Consider the following 19,631-nt stretch of genomic DNA (forward strand, 5'->3'; position numbering starts at 1 on the left):
TTCTCTCTGATTAATGGGGAAATGGGGAAACAGATGATAATGCTTTTCCCCAGTGTGGGCATGCAAGTTGCATTAGCATACCTAGGGATAGACCACTGATGCTAAGAGCTGGTAGGTTCTCAGTTGGCATGCAGAACCCCAGCAGATTTGTAGGCTCTGAGCATCCCTGCATTGCTCCTCCAAGTCAAACTGAAAGCTCAGCCCCAGGAAGAGGCATTTCCCAAAAGAGCATCCTTCCAACAGCAGATTTCCATCCTGGGCTCATAGTCCCACACCTCTAGACTGATCTCAGGGCTTCGAGCCATGAAGGCAGACCGTGCAGTACCCCTGTCACTCATGATGCCCCAGCCATCATACTGCCTGTCCCTTTGGGTCCAGCACCATGCCCACAAAATCCATGGCCACGTCTGATTAGGCTATGGGACCACCTGCTCCTCTCTTTGCCCTTCTCTTGCGCCCTCTGTCCCCTCATCACCCCTGCTCTGTGCTCCTGTGCTGTACTCCTCTGGGTTTAACAACTGTCCCCAGCTCCCCTCAGTATTAATCCAGGAGAGGATTAAGGTTAACAAGCTCCTGGAGCCACCTAGCCCTCGTGCCTGCACAGGCGGACTGATGTGTCCTGGCCCCAGAGAGGGCACGGTGCCCTCAGTATTCCTGCAAGCCCAAGAGGTAGGGATGGGGTTGGGGATGGGGATAGTGTTCAGGCTAGGGGTGAGAATGGGGTTGAGGGTGAGAATGAGGATGGAGACAGAGGGGCCTCGGGCTCTCCCCCATTTCTTCTCATCCTCTGGTCTCTAGATAGGTCTGGACTCATGACAGCTCGTTTGAATGCACGGAAAATATCTTAATCCCAGTAAACCCATGATCCTCATGGTGCTGCCCCCAGAGCCCCCTACTCCAGACTTAAGACCCAGGGGTATACAACCTGTGGAGATAGGGAGGACAGGGTACTGAAGATGCTACTGCCATGGAGCAGGATGGTCTAAGCAGAGCTGCCTCCCTCTTGTGTCCACCTATTGCTAACCCTTTTGAGAACAGGGCTTTTAGAGAGAGCAGAGGTGAAATGTTTCTATATAGTCATGTATTTTGCTATTTCTATGTGATTCCTATATGTATCACACCCATCATAGCCCCTGATCCTCTCACGCATTGTCTCACTGATTAGGGGGGTATGGATATGGCTGCTCCCTGGCATGCGGGGCAGCAGAGCACCCTGTTCCTGTCACCAGCCTAATTCCATATCACCAGGAGTTGCCTTCACCTGCCCTGACCCACGAGCCATAATCCCCCTCCTGCTGCACCCGCAGCATGCAGATGAGTTGTCTCAGCAGCTGGTCCCGGCTGGGTGAGCTGAGGCCAGCACAGGGCTGGTGGCTGATGGCTGGAGGACAAGGGATGAGGAACAGGAACATCCTCTGCTGAGGAAGCAGGATGACTGAGCTCCCACTTGTGCCAGTCCCAGGCTGCCAGCAGTAAGCCCATCCCATAGAGAAGGGGGCACTGGATGAGGGGAACACAAACAGCACCTAGACTGGGGAGGAGGGAGAGGAAGAGAGGCTCTGCCCCATCTCTGGGGTCTATAAATAGGCAAAAGGAACCAAAAAATGCTGTCCGAAGTTGTGTCTCCTATATTTGTAAGAAGCAAAGAAGATGCTGGGATAGTGGCTGAGCTGAGCTTTTAACCAGGCAGATTACACTTAGCAGGAGCATTTACCTCTGCCTTTAATCCGCCTCCACAAAGACTTGCTAACTCCTTCCCGTATTTAACTGGAAGGCTTGAACTCTTCATGCTGTCTATGTTCCCTGAGCACCCAATGCCCTCTCGGGGGACTCCTATAGGAGTGGGCACTTTCCTCATTTTTCCCATGCTTTTGCTCCAGGTTAAGCATCACTTCAGTGATGCTTAAGATGAATGGCTATTTGTTGTCAGCATAGCCACAGGCTGTTGCTGCTTGTCACTCTGGTGGATTTTCCATAGGGCTCAGGTGGTGCCATATGGGATGACCTGGCCCCTGGATTGGTGAGGTCCTCAAAGCCCTAACACAAGTGGGTCAGTGCTGGAGGCACAAATCCATCCCTGCTCTTAGGAACAGGCTTGATACAGCTTTGCCACCTCACACTTTGACAGGCCTTTCTCAAAATGCAGGGTTGGACAATGATGCCAGCTATGACCTGCAAAAGGCCAGGACAGGGGGTAGCCCGGGTCACCCCCGGAGTGTCTCTGTCACAAGGCACTGAGGTTCTCTCATCTGGACTTTGCTGAGCAAAACTCATTGTTGCTCTCAACTAAAAAGCAAGAGAAGAGCTCTGGCTGTTTGGCAAGCGAAGGCGGTCTTATGTTCAGCTGGATTTCTGTAGGAACAGAAAACATTCGCAGCCGGCGTGGGACAGCGGGGGCAGCAAGGGGCTGCTGCCAGGGACAAGCATGGGGGCTGGCAGGGAGGCGGGAGCCCAGCACGATGCAAAGCAGGCAGTAATTCTGTGCCAGGTCTGCAGGCTGGGATGGGAAGGAAGCATGAGCCGAGGCAGCAGAGCCAGGGCTGAGACGTCGTCTGGCTTCTGGGAAGCAGTAGCTATGGGAAATGTGGGCTGCCCCAGCCAAAGGAGTTATGAATACTTATCCTATGGGATTTGCTGCAGTGTTGGTTGAAGTGAAGGGCTCCCTGTCCCTGCTGCCGGTGTGGGGCTAAGCAGGGATGCCCACAGGCATCCCTAAGGCCCTCCGGTCCCAATTCTTGGCCAATCACAAGCTCAGGTTGTTCTGTGCTATCCCCACATTGCCATCCCCATCTCCATTCACCATCTCATTCATCACAACAATGAATGAGTTGTTTGGGCAGCTTCCTTGTCCCACTGTAGCTTCCATAGGTTGCAATCTCCATCAGAAGGACTGTGGGGATTTCTTCTTTCTTGGATGAGTGTGAGATCAGTGCCTTGCTGAGGTGTCACTCTAGCTATCCTTTAAAGGCAGCAGTGGGAGGTAGGTGAGGAACACATGTGCTCCATCCCTTTTCTTGGATGGGTAACCCCAAGCACTTAGAAATGCCAAGAGCTGGCTCAAAGAAGAGTTCCTCTGAGCCCTTGAGAAGCCTTTGGGATCATATTTTGCATTTATTTGTCCGTTATCAAAAGGATTTTTTTCCCCATCTTACTGTTAACTGGAAAGCACCGAGAGTCTCATGTCATCGGTGCACATGAATCTTGGGGCTGCAGACACTGCTGAGACCCCAACAGCCTTCCCACCCCAGAGCATCACACCACAGCAGCCCAGGGCGACAGTGATGTGGAAGTTTCCATTCCCACCAACCCTTCATTCAGGCACTCATAACTCTGTCTGATATGTTTTTCTTTTTCTCTCTCCTTCGGGGATAAATTTTTCTGGCTTTGTGCAAAAATGGCTCCGAAGTACTTTGGGAGTGGAAACCTCCCATTAATCTTAATCTTAATATTAATCTTCCCCCTCCTTTTATGAAGAGCTTTCACCCAAATGGCTGGGGACTGAAGGTAGCACTTGATAAGGAAACAGCCCTTGCTGAAGGGATATTCCCCATCCCTGGAGATGCTCAAGGATAGGCTGGATGGGGCCTTGGGCAGCTGACCTGGTGGGACATGTCCCTGCCCATGGTAGTTAGGGTTGGAACTGGATGGGCTTTCCAAAACAAGACATGTTAGGGCCATCCATCAGTATCTGTTTCTTTACTTTATCCCACCTAGCCTCCAAGAAATTAGAGTCACAGAATCACTGAGGCTAGAAAAGTCTTCTGATATCACCCAGTCCAACCCCAGCCCACCATGCCCACTGACCGCATCCCTCAGTGCCACAACGCCATGGTTCTGGATCACCTCCAGGGATGGTGACACCTCCACCCCCCTGGGCAGCTGTGCCAGCGCATCACTGCTCCTTCTGAGAAGAAATTTGTCCTAATATCCAACCTGAACTGATGCTCTTCACTTGGGAACTCAGAATTATGCAACCAAATCATGGTGTCCCAATCTCTGGTTGCCCAGTGAAGGCATCACATCCATGCAGTGGTTTATAAGCACTAACCCTACATAGGGCTGTTTGTTTTATTTCTCCACTCGGCATTCAGAGGCCATTCTTTCTTGCACTTATTTACTGCTAAGCAGAGAAAGCCAGGGAGAATGATCTCCAAAGCAAACAGAGCCATGTTTCCATTTGGGAAAAGTGACAGGGAAAGCGCATGGAGCAAGGAGCAGCACACGATGGATTGCATGCGTGCAACTGCGAGGAGAGCAGCAGCCAATGCGCCGCCTGCGCTGAATTCCTGGCCTGGATGGAAGGCCAGATGGATGGCTTCTCACACCCCCAGGAGTCCCTGCTCTGGGTCTATCCAACAGCAGCGAGAGGTGCTGTGCTGTGCCACCTCCAGACCTGGGGACCCTCAGGTCCCAGGGGTGGCAGCAGTACAGGGACATCTCTGTGTCCCCAGATTTGCTGCTGCATTCTTCTCTCCAATGCTCGCAGTGTGATTAAACTATGAGCTGCTCTGTTTATTAAAAGAAAGAGTTATGGCAGGAAGGGATTGGGATTATTTCTCTCCTCCATGAATAAAGTTCTACAGTTCCTCTTAAAATCAGACCTGAGGAATTTACAGAGTGGTTATTGTACATTCCTTGCAAAAAAAAAAAAAAAAAAAAAAAATCCGAGCGAGCAGTGCCAGTGCATTAAAGTAATGAATAAAGGAAGTGAAAAATATTTAAAATTCCTATACAGTGTTACATTTCAAAAATGTCCTGGTTGCAGAACTGGGGGAAGGTGGCTCTTTTCTCCCTAATTTCTCTGAACTTGTTACAAGTCTCCTTCCATTTTGCTCACCATTTCCAGGCGAGGCCCTGGCACGGTGACAGAGATGTGAAGTGCACAAAGGGACCGGAGTGTGGTCTGATCATTCTGTAACTGGAGCTGCCCGAGGCAATTTTTTTTTTTTCAAGCCAGTGTAAATGGGGATGGCTGAAACCCTCCACAGTCGGTCTGCCAGGGTTCTCCTGTAACGGATTGCTCCGTTTAACTCTGTTTGCTGGTGAAATGACAGGAGGAATTAGTGTAGGCGGAGATAGAAGGTGAATGGCAGCTCCATGGCCCCACGGACCCCGGAGTGCCATAGCCCAGGGTGTGGGCAGCCCTGCCCCTCTGCAAAGGACCCTAAGTGCTGGCAGTGTGTGGGGAGAAAAGTGCCCACTGTAGGGCCATGGGTCCTGGAGCACTGTGCATAGCTGCGGGCTGGCACTGGGATGGGGACGATCCAAGTGTCCAAGTTGCAATCCTTTTGAACAGGATTTGCATTCTGCTTTGGCGCTGCGGAGGTTTGGTTTATGTAAGAGTGTGAGTGTTCTGGGGGAGCCGGGTGGGAGCACTGTCCTGCAGAGGGGATGCTGGGGGTGGATATGAGCACATGAGCGTGTGCTGCTCCGGAGATGTTCGGACACCTCCACTCCTCTGAAGTTTGGCAGCAATGATGCCCTGAGGCTAGAGATGTACCTTTCGCTTTTCCCATGAAATTCCACTCTGGTTTGGCTGAGTTATTAAAAAAAAAAAAAAAAGAAAGAAAAGTTTGAAAATCGCCATTTCCCTTCTGCTGCCTGCATTCCTCAGGAAAACTTTGGCAGCCTGTCAACACAATAACTGAACGTGAACTTTCTGAAGAGCTGGCCCAGCACTGCTTGCCAAAGCAGCACTCTGGAGCACCGTGTCCTTTCCCTCACCCCCTGCCCACCCCTCTTGCCCCCATCCTGGGTACCCCTCTCCTAACCTATATTGTACTAATTGATTTAAAAGACCTTATGCTTTTTTTTTTTTTTTTTTTTAATGTTAAAAGAATGTTGTTTACAATGCAAAGCCAAGTGCTTTTAAGTTAGGAAATGCCAAATGTATGATTTCTTGCAAGTCCAGCTCTGTGCATGCATTGTACTGCAATCCCTGTGTACGTGAGCCCGTATTTTGGCCCCTCTCATTGCAGCGTGCCCAGCACCAGAGAAGGGGATGCAGGCTGCCCAGCCAGTTGTAAATAAGACACTTCCTAACATAGAAGTGTTTCATTTAGATGCTTTTGTAACCACATATTATTCTTTAATACAGGTTTTTCATGCAATATATAATTTTCAAACCAAAGCACCCTACTTGGGGATGCTTGCCGAGCTTTTCCTCACCACAGAAATGTGGCCACAGCTGGGGTGGAGCAAGGCAACACTTTTGCAGCCTACAAGGGTACAAACCAAAGCTTTAAATCATCGAGGAGGAGGCACAGTCCCTGCTAGAAGCAGAAGGAAACATGGGGAGGAAACCTGCTGTCACTTCACCCCGTCACCTCAGCATAGCACAGGGGTTAATACCCTTAATCTGGTGGCAAATGCTTTGCAGTCTCTGTGGTATTTCAGGGGCTGGGACTGTGTAATTGCAGGGGAAGATGCAGTCTGCTCCATCCTGTGCGGGATGCAGCCATAGGTTCAGTAGTTCACAGATCCCAGTGCTTGCACAGTGCAAGGCTGGTAATGGAATGGTGCATGGTCAAGGCTCTGCTTTGTGCCAACAAACCTCTAGCAGGGTCGGAGCTTCTACTAATAGTGGCAATTGTATTCAGCTCTCAGGAGTACTCAGCCCACCCCAAAATCTCTCATCTTTGAGTGAGTTGGGCTGGCAGCACCGTGGGCTCAGCCCCCCTTCCTCTCACGGTCCTCCAGCTATAACAGCCTGTTGTGGCCCACATTCAGCTGTCAGAGATCACACGATCGTGGCTCAGTAAAGAGGAAACCAAGCAGTTTGGCACAAATGGCTTTTCTGTGTCTGGTGCCTTTCAGCGCAGAGCCATTCGGCACCGCCTGAAGCACAGGCAAGTGCCCAAAACTTCAATATTTAATTTTGACTTGAGATGCAAACTGTCAGGTCCACTGGAAAGGAGCCACTGACCCTGGGATGGGAGATATGTTGGAGGGACAGTGCACTGCTCTCAGATCTTGCTTTCAGTCTTTCTTTGCAATGCAGACCTTTTGGAAAAGACATGTATTGTGTTATTTCAGTGTTTGGTCATAGCTTTTCCAGATGTGGGGTGACCTCTGGTTCAGCCAGAGCACCTCTGTGCGCTCAGCACTCCCCTCATCTTGCTCATTCACTCCAAAGGCACTGCTGTGATGTGACACGCATGTGTCCCTCTGTCCCAGCACACACACAGCCGCTTGCCCCCAGTGCTGGGAAAGGGAGAGCCCCATGTGTCTGTGTTGGGAGCCAAGCAATCCTGGATATATTATAAGCTCAGTTTTGAGAAATAAAAACACATTAATATTCTGTTCTCTCAAGGCATTATCCTACTGTTTACCATTACATGCAATCCTTCGCCTTAAATTGCGTCTTTGATTAAAGCAGCAATGAGAGGAACCAGTGCTAATAACAAAATGTATTCTGCTTTAAATCACTAAAGTGAAAACATCAATAAGCTGTAACCATCAGTGCCGCCATGAAAATGAAGGCAACCATCATGGGAAACGGCAAGAATGAAATCCACTTTGCCGGCATAAAAGCCAAGTAATTAGGTCTTATGTGGGTGGAACTCATAACGAGGTGCAGGAAGGAGTGTCGGGGGGGGGGAACAAATTTCAGCCTCAACCTCCCCAGGAGCTGCTTATCAAAGTTTGGGGGCGGCAGCAGGGCCAGCAGCCCCTCTCCTCAGCTCAGATGGGACTGAAGCAGCTCAGCCCCACCTCCACCTGCACCTTCTGCAGCATCACTGGGCAGGAGGGAGGCTGCTGACAGGAGGGCAATTCACTGCGATCAAGCTCGAGATGCTGTCTTGCATTAGCACAAACATTTAATTTAAAAATTAGAAGAAGGAATGGTAGCTGCTTATCATAGATTAATCAGCGTGCGGACGGGGATATGAAATTAATTTATCTGCAGAGGGCTGCGTGAGGCTCAGTGCTGAACACCGTGCTGAGCTGCCGTGGGAGCAGCGCTGAGGCCGTGGGCAAACCACAGGCCGGCTGGGCGCCACGCCAGGCTCGGCCCCGCTCGGGAGCCCTGCCGGGGGCTGCGTGCCGCTCAGGGCATCGCTAATAACCGCACTGTCCACGTTTATAGTGCAAGGAGAGCACCCAAGCTCGGTGCTTTTTTGTGCCGCTTCCGCTTTCCGCTTTCCCCACGCCTGAGGGCTCTCGCTCTGCCGCTCCTCAGGCCGCTTCAGGCCCGGGCCGAGATGGCCGCCTTCACGCCCCCCGCAGCGCTGCGCCCGGCCTTTTTGGTGCTGGGGAGGCACTGGGGGAACCTCACCGGCCCCCAGGCGCTGCTACGTCCCACACCGGCACCCCCCGGCCGGCTCACGGGGCTCCAACCCTGACCCCGGCACAGCAGCTCCGACCCCGGCACCGCAGCCCCGAAGCGCCCGCACCCCTTTGTCCCCCTCTCCCCCTCGGCGCTCGCCTCCCTTTGTCCCGCTTAGTAACCGGGGTTGCCGGCCAACCACCATCGAGCCGGCCGGCTTCGCCGCCATCTGATTGGACGAGCCGTTCGGAACGCTCCACCAATCCCGGCGCTCGCTGCTCCCTCAGACAAAGGCAGCAGCTCCGGCAACTGGGCTCCGCTCCCCCCGTCTCTCGCGCGTGCTCCGCGGCGGCAGCCCCTTGGCGACGGGCCAGCCGCGGGACGCGCCACTCGCCCCCGTCCCCTCAGAACAGGGGGCACCTCTGTGAAAAGCGGGCTGAAAAAGCGGCCGGAGAGGCAACTGGGAGCCGGTAAAAAAAGAATAAAGCGAAGAGACATTGGAATGTGTTTTTGGAAAGGTTTCTGTCGGGTGCATTTTGACGGAGCAAAGACGGCCGCTCGCCCTTTCTCTCGGCTTGGTCCCCCCCTCTGCTCTCCCGTGGTAGCGCCGGCTCCCCGACGCGCTTATAAAGGCGCCTCGAGGCCCCGCCCCCTCGCCCCACCCGCGCGGCGCCGGGGGGGGCGTGGCCTCGCGCTCGGCAAGAGGCGGTTGGCGACGGTTGGGCCCCTCAGAGCCTCTTAAAATGAAACCTAGCGGGGCCGGCGGCGGCGCGCAGAGCGAGGGGTCGCCGCCGCCAGCAGCAGTAGCATCAGCAGCAGCGCCCGCCGCAGCCGCTCGGAGCCGCCGGCTGAGCCAGGCCGGGCTGCACGCAGGGCTGCACGCAGGGCACGGCGGGCACCGCCGCGGGCTGCTCGCCCGGCGCTGATCTCGGGGCTGAGCGCTGCCCGGCCGGGCTCGGCTGCCGGTATTGTTCCCGCCGCCCCCTCCTTTCTCCTCGGGCTGCGGCTCGGGCTCCATCCGGCAGCGCAGTCGCCTCCTCCCGAGCCGCCGCTGTGCCCCCTTTTGTGCCGGGTTTTTGTCTTGCCGTCCGCCAGGTGTTTTTAAAAATACCCCGAAAATGGCGATTTTTAGAGAGAATTCAGGAAAGTGGCTTTTCTGTGGAAAGGTGTCTTTTTAAACAAACAGCGAGAGGCGATTTATATATATCGTATATATCTATCGTACGGCTGCCTGTCTGAGGTCCTGCAGGGCAGCCCTGAGGTGTCTTGTGTGGCTTCATTTTTTTTAATTAACTTTAATTTAGACATCTTTTGTCCTTTTTTTTTTTTCTTTTTTTTTTTCTTTTTTTCCGAAGCGTTGTTTTAGAGCAGGTGGGTTGTTGTCGGAAGCCTTTTCCCACCTTTTCTTTTAAAAAAAAAATTATTATTGCATTTTAAATAATTAACTGCAAAGAGAGGCGCGCTGCCGCGATGTACAACACGGTGTGGGATATGGACCGCGATGACACGGACTGGAGGGAGGTGATGATGCCCTATTCCACTGAGCTCATCTTTTACATTGAGATGGACCCTCCAGGTACGGAGCTGAGCCGTCTGGGCGCATCCAGGGAGCGGGAGGGGTGGGTGCAAATTGGGCTGAAAGTGGTTTGAACTTCAGAGCCATGAGAGCCCGCTGTCTGTGGGTGCCCCGGTGCTGGGATTGGGGTGTGGGCTGCCGTGGATGGGGCAGTGGGAGAGCTGCTCTGTGTTCCTGGGCTGCTTTTTGTCAGGAAAACCACCTTTTATTGAAAACTGTATATCTGCGTTCGTTGCTGGAGAGGTGCTTTTATTAGCCTCTTCACCTGTGTGCTTTTATGTGCCCGTAACACTTTGATGGGGGTAATTTACCTAGCTCCATTCACTTTCAGTTTAATAGTTTTTACGCTTTCTGAGACCCTTTTTCTCTCTCCAGCACTGACAGATTAAGTGTGTGTTGTTTCTGGGTTCTGTTCTTGTGGCTGGGGAAAGCTTGCAAATAGGTTGGAAGACTTTCCTTGAGGCAGCGTTATTTTCATAACACTTTATAGCCTCATTCAGAAGGCTTCGGTGCAACTTTTTTTCATTGGTTGCCAGCGCTGAAAGCAGAGAAATGCATCGTCTTCTACTTGCCTGAAGTTTTTAGTTGGGGTGGAAAGTTTCCTTTCTGCCAGAGGAAGGTTTACAAGTGCAGGGAGAACGGTGTGATTCTGTCTTTGGTAATGAGTTAAAAAATGCATATGTGGATGGGGGGGGGGGGGGGGGACGACACACGACAATCTCTGTGCCTCAAAGAGTGGAAGTGACTGCAAGCAGGAAGGTAACCAAAGAGTCCCTGTGTTCTCAGCTCTCTCATCTGTATGTTTCGGTAAAATAGGCATCAGAAATCCTAAATAAGCACTTGTAAGTGGAATGATCTGCATAGCGTGCACTGTCAGAGCTTCAAAATGTGCTTTTCAACCTGTGCTTGAATTGTGGCGTCTGTCTCCTATGTATTCAGTCTGCTTCAGCTCAGAGAGCTCTTTTTCTCCATAGGTATGTGCGTACTTGAATCAAAAGGGGTGGGGGAGGATCATCTTCAGCTTTCTGGATCTCTGGACCTGCAGTCATTTCCTCTGCTAACTCTGACGCTGTAAAAATTGGACAGATCTCTCAGTGCTGGCCACTGCTCATTAAATTCTTGCATAGCTGACACTACCTATTTTTAGATGCTTCTCCTGAAAGCGTGAAGTTCAGTCAAATCCGTTTTCTTGCTTCTATGAATTTCAAAGGCTATCTTTTTTGTAAATGCTTTTAACTGTTTACACAGTTAATATTTGTTTCTACTCGTATTGAGCAAAAAAAAAAAAGGAAGAAGAAAAAAGGAGTTCAGTTGTAAGTGACTTCAAACAATTGGTGTTGGGCTTTCTTAATTAAAAAAAAAAAAAGCTTGGTGTGAGGAGGCTGCTGTAAGGAATTGATCTAACTGAACTGCACAGAAAACACTTGTCAGTATTCCTGCAGAAGTGCCATGCAGCCTGGGGAAAGTGAAAAGCAGAAACAGTGCTTCTGTCATTAATAATGCCAATATTTGCATTGTTGAAACGTTGTTGGGGGCTGAGACTCTACATGTTCCAAACAGCAGCTTGTGAAAGGACGTAGTGTTACGTGCAGATCCCCCAGTGAATTCAGTAACTCTGTACTTCGTGTTTTTTAAACGAGAAAAGTCAGAGCTGGAAATGATGCGTGGGATGGTCCCCATGTGTATGTCCTGATTTGACAGAAGTATAACTTTTTTAAATTGCAGAGGGAGGGAAAGAAAGTGTGGCCTCCTCCAGAGGTAAGGTGGAAAAGCATTCTCTGGTCTGGGCTGATAGGTCATCCCTAAGGGGAGCATAGAGGAATTTGTTTGGAGGACTCAGACACTGCATACCTTGGGATAAAGTCGCTGCATTTGCACCCAGTAACAACCACAGCTCTGTTTGGCCCACCTCCAAGAAAAATTGGTGAAGGTTTTCAGTATAGAATTCCCTTGTGCAGTGACTGGAGCTCCTGAGCAGCTGAACGGTGGCAATATGTTTTCTCAACAGCACGCAAACTAACAACATGCAGTGAATTACCTGCTGCCAAAGGAAGGCAGCGCGTTCTTTTGTTCACAGAACTTGCGTGAAGAGTTCCCCAGCTGGTCTTTATGCTGCAATACTGGGCATTTACTGATGCCAGGAGCCAAATGTCTCAAATCACGCATGACTGCTCGTGATTACGTTTTAGTATCTCAGCTGCAGGCAGAAGACAAAAGCAAGGTGAGCCTAATGTGCGGTGTCACCTGTAACCTCTAAGTCAAGGATGGGGATACTGTTTCTTGTTAAGAGCCAGTAGACCTTTAATTTATCTTGGCAGGCTGTCTGAATACCCACCTTAGTGTTGCATGATAACAATGCAGAAATTAAACCCTGTGATAGCAGGCAGTCTGGAGTCGTTCCTGTCAGACCTCAGTGCACCTGCAGCAGCTTATCACCTTGCTCCTGCTTTTGGTCAGATGTTGGAGGTGTAAATGGATGCTCAGAGCAAGTCCTGAAGCATGGTTGCTCAAAGGCTTGCTCAGAAGTTTAAAAACAATCAAGTTGATACTTCTCCTGCACAGGAGTTTTCTCCAGCTCCCACAAATGTGGGGTCAGGCAGTGAATGTGTGTTGTTGACTCCAGCAGGCAGCTCAGCACCATGCAGCTGCTCCCTCACTCTCCTCACATGAGATGGGGGAGATAATCAGAAGGATAAAAGTGGGAAAATTCATGGGTAGAGATAAAGACAGCTTAATAGCTAATACAAAAGCTGTGTGTGCAAGCAAAGCAAAATCAGGAATTAATTCACAGTAGCCTATTGGTAGACAGATGTGTGGGCATTTCTAGGAAGGCATCCATCACATATAACTGTTTTTTGGGAAGACAAGTGACAGCTCTGAATGCCCCTCCCCAGCTTTTATTGCTGAGCACAATGTCATAGGGCACGGAGGACCTCCCTTGGGCCTGTTGGGATAAGCTGTCCTGGCTGCATTCCCTCCCAGCTTATTGTGCACCCCAGCCTATGAGCTAGCAGGGTGTAACAATTGGAGAGATCAATATGATGGGAAAAGGTGTTTCACCAGAGGTGTAATGAGAGAAGGATCAGCACAACAGCAAGGTGCTATAAAGGAAGGGAGGAAGATTGCTTACTCGTATCAGAAGATTCCATGCTCACAGGGGAAAGCTGCTGCGTGTGCCACAGTCCCTTAGGGGTGGCCCTGCTCCTCTGCAGCTTTACCATGTGCCACAGATGTACCTCTTGTTTTGTGGGCTTACCCACAGTTGCTTTGAGGTGTTTCAGCATTGCCTTATCCACAGAGATGCTTTGGGATGTACGTTTTCCTGCTTGGATTTGTCTGCAGCCCCAGTCCTTTTGACTTGAGTTTCCATTGGCATTCCAGCCTGCCTTGAACAGCAGCAGTGCCCTGGCCATCTGTCAGCCCAGGTGCATGGCCATTGCTGATATGAAAACGTTCCCAGGCACAGCAGAGTAAAGTGGTAAAAACTATAGGAAAAACAACAAGCAGCCACTAACATGGACTGCAGTCCAGTATATCGTAAGGTAGGCAAGCCCTGCAGCAAGTGCAGGAGCCTGCCAATTAATAGCTAAGTAGATATAACATCTACAATTTCAGTCTAGCACGTTCCAATCAAATTTATTGTTATCTGGAACCCTTTGAGCCCCACACTGGGTGACAAAAAGGGATGTTATGGATCAACCACGGCTGGCAGCTCAACATCACACAGCTGTTCTCTCTCTCCCTCCAAAAGCTGTGCATGCTAGCAAAGCAAAATAGGGGATTCACAAAATCGGAGAATACCGTGAGTTGGAAAAGACCCATAAGGATTATGGAGCCCAACTCCAAACTCCACTTTTCGCCAGAGGGAAAAGTAAGAGTTAACCATGCATCTGGGAACACTGTCCCAGTGCTTCTTGAACATTGCCGGTCTTGGGGCTGTGACCGCTTCCATGGGGAGTTTCCAGTTCCAAACTGCCTTGCTGGTCGTCGGGTAGTGAATCATTCACTGTTTCACATTGGCAGGCAGATGGACGGCCATTTCTAGGAAGGTAGGGCTCCATCACAAGTAGCTTTTACCGAGGAAGGCAAATGCAGCGACTCTGAATGTCCTCCCAGCCTTTATTGCTGAGTGCAACGTCACATGGCATGGAATATCGGTTTGGCCAACTGTCTGGCCTGAGCCCTGTCCCAGCTTCTTGTGTGTCCCAGCCTCGTAGATACGAGGGCAGTGTGAGAAACAGGAAGGACCTTCACGCTGTGCGAGTGCTGCTCAGCAACAACTAGCACATCGGTGTGTTATCAGCACTATTTTTCATCACAAATCCAAAACATAGCACCATATGAGCTACTGTGGGAAAAAAAAGCAATAAAAGTAGAGAGTGAAAAGCCTCCAAAACGTAAAAACCAAGGCCTTTATGGATTTCTAGCTCTCAATCCATCTTAGACACAGGAGTGGGATTGCAGATGCAGTCCTGCCAGCCTTACAAAATGCTCCTTAGAGCAGTACAGCTAACACAGTAGCAAAAGCAGTGACAGCCAGCAGGGTGACTGCTGTTTCCTTTGAAGTACTTGATACTTTCTTCTTCTTCTTGCTTGTCTTTTGGCATAATAAATGGCATTGCTGGTAAAAGGTAGTAGCTGTAGGTAGCAAATAATGCTAGGCGCAACTAAATAATTTTCAGAGTCTACTAAGAAAATTGGAATCATGAATTGCAAATGGCTAATGCAGCTTCTGAACTTTCTGTCAGGATTACTATGAAATAATACAGCCATAACAGCATTGTGCACTGGCATTAGAAAACTGACTGTGTCTGTGGTTCATTCGTGTTTGTTCTTGCTACAAGATGTGTCTGGAAAGACAAGAAAATAGGTTACTGGATTGAGTTTAGTTGTTTGTTTGTTTGTTTGTTTGTTTTGTGACATCTCTTCAGATCTACAAATGGTATTTACTGCCAGAAGTGCAGTTTTTGAACAGAGCATTGACTGCAAAGTTACCAGAGTACCAAAACCATAACTAGCTGTGCATTACCTCACTTCCAATTAGTAGGACTGAATTGTGCCTTTTCCTCTGTAGGTCTGGGATACATTATCAGTTGTGTTGATGATAAAATGTGTAATCACTGAATACATTTTATCACACTTGGATGAGAATCAGTGAGAGTGTTCCACTGGGATTTCAGATACAGATGTCAGCAAAGATATTTGGCTCAACTACAAATTAGAGGTTAGTTTCACTTGTGTGGATTATGAAGAAAACCACAAGTTTGAAGTTGGCTTACCAATGCAGAATGTGTTCATGAGCAGGTAACAGAATGGGTGTCCTGGAGCTGTGTAAGAGCTACCTTTTCTAAGGCTGTTGGGCCAAGTATGGCTGACTGTGTTCATACTTTCACTCAAACAACTTTTTCAAGAATATTACTTTTCCTTGTCTCCTATTACAGCTTAAAACCACCTGTATCAATTTTCTTATTACAACATCTCTTAATAGTGAAGATGGAGAAGGGCAAAGAATTATCTATAGACTGCTCTGGTTCATCTGCTCTGCTAAAGCAGCTCTGCCATTGTGTAAGTGAGACAAGTATCCAAGAGAGAACATGTATTTATTCATTATACTTTCTATTTTCTTCTCATATACAATTTGACAACCCTTGTTTTAGGGGAGTGATACTATAATTGTAACTTGGAAAACATGGGATTCTGATCTGAAGGGCAGTGTTTACTTGGATACAAGTCGTACTGTATCATTATCAATGTTATTGTGGAAACTGAATGTGGCTTCTCAAATTGGGTTTGTGGTATACAGTAGCCAGATGTAGGTGAATGCTGCATGTCTATGCCTGACTGCTTTTCCAGTGGGAGAACAGATGCAGATTTTAATAGCGTTGTCAGTATTGTCCTTCAGCTTATCTGAGCTGACTCCAGAAGCTTATCAAAGAAAAATTCTGCTCTTGGACATCTTAAAAAATGGGAGTAGTTCTACTGGTACATGTCATCAACAGCACAGCACTGCAGCAGCTGCGTCTTCATTGCAAATTGGAGTTTTGCTGGAAGTTCAGTTTCCAAAATGTAGGTGCTGGGGGATGAGAGTTTCTTTACTGTGTAAAGGGAGTTTGTGCAGACTGATCTTAGGGTAGAGGAGGAAATAGATAAAGTTCTATCACTTACAGTCTTGGTGATCCTTGAAAAACGGCTTGAAATGGAGTCTCAGCTCCTGTACAGAACATGACATAAAATGCACATATTCCATTTTTTATACCTACATTTCTCTACCGGCCTTTTTGCTTAACGACTGCTGTAAGCATTTTTAATTTCTAAACTTCTAATTGCATTTTCAGACTTGCTTTTGCATTCCTTGTGCATGGTTTTCATTTTGATGGCTCTAACTGTTAAAGTGTATCACTCATCAGCTTTCAATTAAATACACAAATGCAAAAAATAGCATCGTTAATATAAAGTAAAACGATACTTTGCTTGAGATGGGAGGGCTTGCTTTAAAAGGCTCACGTTTGTCTGTAGGCTTTCAGATAGCGTAGAAGTAGGTGGAGAGGGGAAGGTTACTGAAGGGAGTTGTTTGACTGCATGTTCTGAAAAGGTGTATGCTTATGCAAAGTAAAACATGGAAGAAAGCATGCTTGTTTGTAATCAGAGCCTGTTCTAATCCCAGCAAACGTTATTTCTGCATTGCTCTGAACAGTTCTGTATCTCATTATGAAACCTAACAGAAGTTAATTGCTGTGGTGTTTCCTACTAACTCACCTGCTTAAAAGAAGAAGATTCTTGGAGTTTCCTTTGGGGAATATCATTTTCCCAAGCAGCAGAGTTGACTTCTGTCTTTGCCATTGCCTGTGTGATATCTTACTCCAGAATGAAGCTATTCAGGCTTATCTTTGCTCTACAGCTTGGGAAAACTGAGAGGCATAGCTGGTCGTACACATCTGCGCCCGTTACTGAGAGCAGTTGGGTGCCTTACATCATCTCATGCTGATTGTTTAGTGAGTCATTTTTTTGGGCAGAGAGCTGGAGAACGCTAGAAACAGCAGCATAAAGAAAACTTTTATCAGCATTTCCTCGTGTATTTTAATGGTTAGGTTTTATTATCATCAAAAGGACTGTTAGACTGCAGTAACAGGTTGCCCTAAAGCTTGGGCTCCATGGAAGCAATTGGTGCATTCTAGCTGGTTTTTTTTTTTGTTTTTTGGAAACTTGTTTTTGTGAAGTATGTTGGTGAGTAAAGCTTAAAGAGCAGACTCTGCTTGCGTACTGAACGCCCCTGTGGACATGAGTCAGGTTTTCTTTTCTCTTCTGCTTTTTATCTCATTTCTTGTGACAGTGTGCACAATAGCTAAGTAAGCAAGAACTCTTTTCTGCACATAATCTAAACTACAGCATATGAGCTGGTGATGAGTCCCAGCTCAATGAGCGTGGATGTTACCTCCTCTGAAGAGATTGTTTTAATTGTCCTTCATCTTTGCTGTGTCCTCCAATCAAAAGACAAAGGTTTTGCAGTGCTTCAGTGAATATATGCCTGTACTTTAAGTGATTCTAGTGCACTTCTGTAGAGAAGTAGCTGCACCCAGGGAGGTTTTTTAGGAAAAATTCATACAGTTCAAAAAAAAGCAAAGAGCAAGTGGTGCCTTTTCCAACAGGCCTCCGGCTGCTTTGCTGGATGTCCACCAGCTGCCTGGTGAACCCTGATGCCAAAGCATAATGTGCTCTGAAGCTTTCCTGTGGCTGAACAGGATCCCAGCTCTTCTCTGGCTTTGAGTTCAGCCACACACTCGAGATGGCTACCTTCCATCCAGCTATCTTTTTGTAAGAGGAGACAAAATACTTCACATGCTTCAACCTGTGACTGCTTCCAACATTCATCCAGTTTTCATGAACTGGAAAAATGTTATTTTAATGATAGTTCATATATATATGTTACTGCTTCTAAAGTCAGATAACCCTTAAAACTGACACCTGGTTGTTTAGGAAAAAACATGTTTCTCAGCACAAAAATGTGTGGGTTTGGGGAAATCAAAAGCATCAATCTGTATTCCCTTCATCTGTTTGTTCTTTCACTGCAAAATAACTTCAGTTTTGCGTTGGCATCACTATGGGACTCTTGTACTTCAGGTTGGATTTCTCTTTCAAAGCATAAACCTCCTGTTTCCTTCTGCTGGTTACCACTCATGGTTTCTTTCCACATCTTCTTCATGAAAGAAAAAATCTACAGGAGCTAGTTTGTTTTTGTTTTTTTTTTAATGTTTATTTTCCATAGCATTACCCTGTGTCTCAGCCTCTGTAGGCACTGAGATCTGATGTTACACCATATTGTCTTTGCTTTTGGAGGAATTCTTTCCTTCCTTTCATCTACCCTCTCAAAAAAAAAAAACCCAAATTTAAAACCTTGCATGCGACTGCATGGATTGGCACTTCTGCTTTGATACAGTGTCCTTCTGGAACAAGGTTCATAGGAATAATGATGTGTGAATACTTTTCTAACTTCAGGTTTGGTTTGATTTGCATCTTCTGATCTAGATTAAAATGGCTCTCTGTCAGCAATTTAGGTGGTGTTGAAATATATCTACTTCAGTAACTGTAGAAAATATTTGACATATGGCAAGGACAGGTACTGTATGAGAAGCTTTTCACATACTGCTGTCAAAGATCTAAACTAGTGGTAAACTGAAAAAAAGTGCTGCTTGGAGCAGCAAGAGTCACATGTATTTACAGCTGTATTATTATTATTTTAAGTTCTCACTAGCACCAAATTATTTCTGCTCTCCAATGAGAGCTGGTTTTTGTCTTTGTACCTGCCATCTGGATAGATGATTAGTCTTTGAAGTAGCTGGGAATAGCAGCCTTAAGCTTCTCTTTCATTTGAAGTTACTTTTTTTTCCTCTTGGCTTTGGTATATCTCCTAACTGCATGGTGGTGGCACTGCATGCTGGCTTCACTGTCCATCTTCCACAATGAAGACTACTTCATTCTCTATCACTGAACCTCTCTATGCTTATGCAAGTCATTGTGCTTTCCTTACTCTTATCCAACATCTATCTCTACGTAGTGGCCAAAGAGGCTGCCCCAAAGAGTAACTCCAGAGAGACTCTTACTGGTCAGCAGATAAAGCTGTTCTTCTCTGGGGTGAGTCAAATGTGACGGTGAGGGAGCAGCAATCCATGAAACATGGCAAAATTTCTAAAGAATTATTATTGATTTGGTATCTAGATGTTGATAATGTGCTAATTATCCTTGCTATATGAAAGAGAGCTTGTCCTTTTCATCTTCCTTGTGCTGACTTTTCATCTTCCTTGTGCTGACTTTGGGGCAGCTACCTCAATGCTGTTGGTCATGGAAACTGGCACTGCTGGAGCTTTGCAGCTGTTACTGTGAGCTGGGTTGGAAGGCAAACAATTTTTCATCAAGCAGTGGAAATTGGGAAGTTGGGCCTTTTTTGCTTTGCCGTTTCATGCGAAGAGTGAAATGCAAAGGAAATACCATATTACTTTACAATACAGGAAAAGATCCTGAAGTCATGTGTCCGACAGCGCGCATCTTCCAACTCAGCCGGTGAAGGAACAAGTCTTGTGGGGTAGCGATGGGTTCTTGTCAGATGCCCAGAGAGAGCTGTGAATGTGAGCCAGCTCCTTTCCTTCACACTGCGGTGTTGTCTGCAGGTGTCCAGGACTGAGTAACCTTTAACCTGGGCAGTAGCTGTGGATGTTGGTGAAGAGCTGAGCGCACCAGAAATTTGGCTGACTGCAGGAGGAAGAGCTGTGGCTGGGAGGTGTGGGAGCGGAC

At 47.9% G+C, this 19,631-nt stretch overlaps 1 protein-coding gene across 4 annotated transcripts in view; it reads left to right on the plus strand.

The window, feature by feature from the left end:
• Positions 1-19,631, plus strand: part of PIK3R3 (phosphoinositide-3-kinase regulatory subunit 3) — a 58,129-nt gene that overhangs the window by 17,264 nt on the left and 21,234 nt on the right. The window contains exon 1 of one of the 4 annotated variants that reach the window (XM_048946872.1): positions 8,990-9,845. The exons of the other annotated variants lie outside the window; for them this stretch is intronic. Within the exon in view, the coding sequence (XP_048802829.1) occupies positions 9,740-9,845 (106 nt within the window). The 5' untranslated portion in view covers positions 8,990-9,739. Of the gene's footprint in view, positions 1-8,989; positions 9,846-19,631 lie in introns of those variants that run through there. 4 annotated transcript variants of the gene reach the window in all.

This window comes from Lagopus muta, chromosome 5 (genome assembly GCF_023343835.1).
Source record: "Lagopus muta isolate bLagMut1 chromosome 5, bLagMut1 primary, whole genome shotgun sequence".
In the NCBI taxonomy this organism is placed as follows: Eukaryota; Metazoa; Chordata; class Aves; order Galliformes; family Phasianidae; genus Lagopus; species Lagopus muta.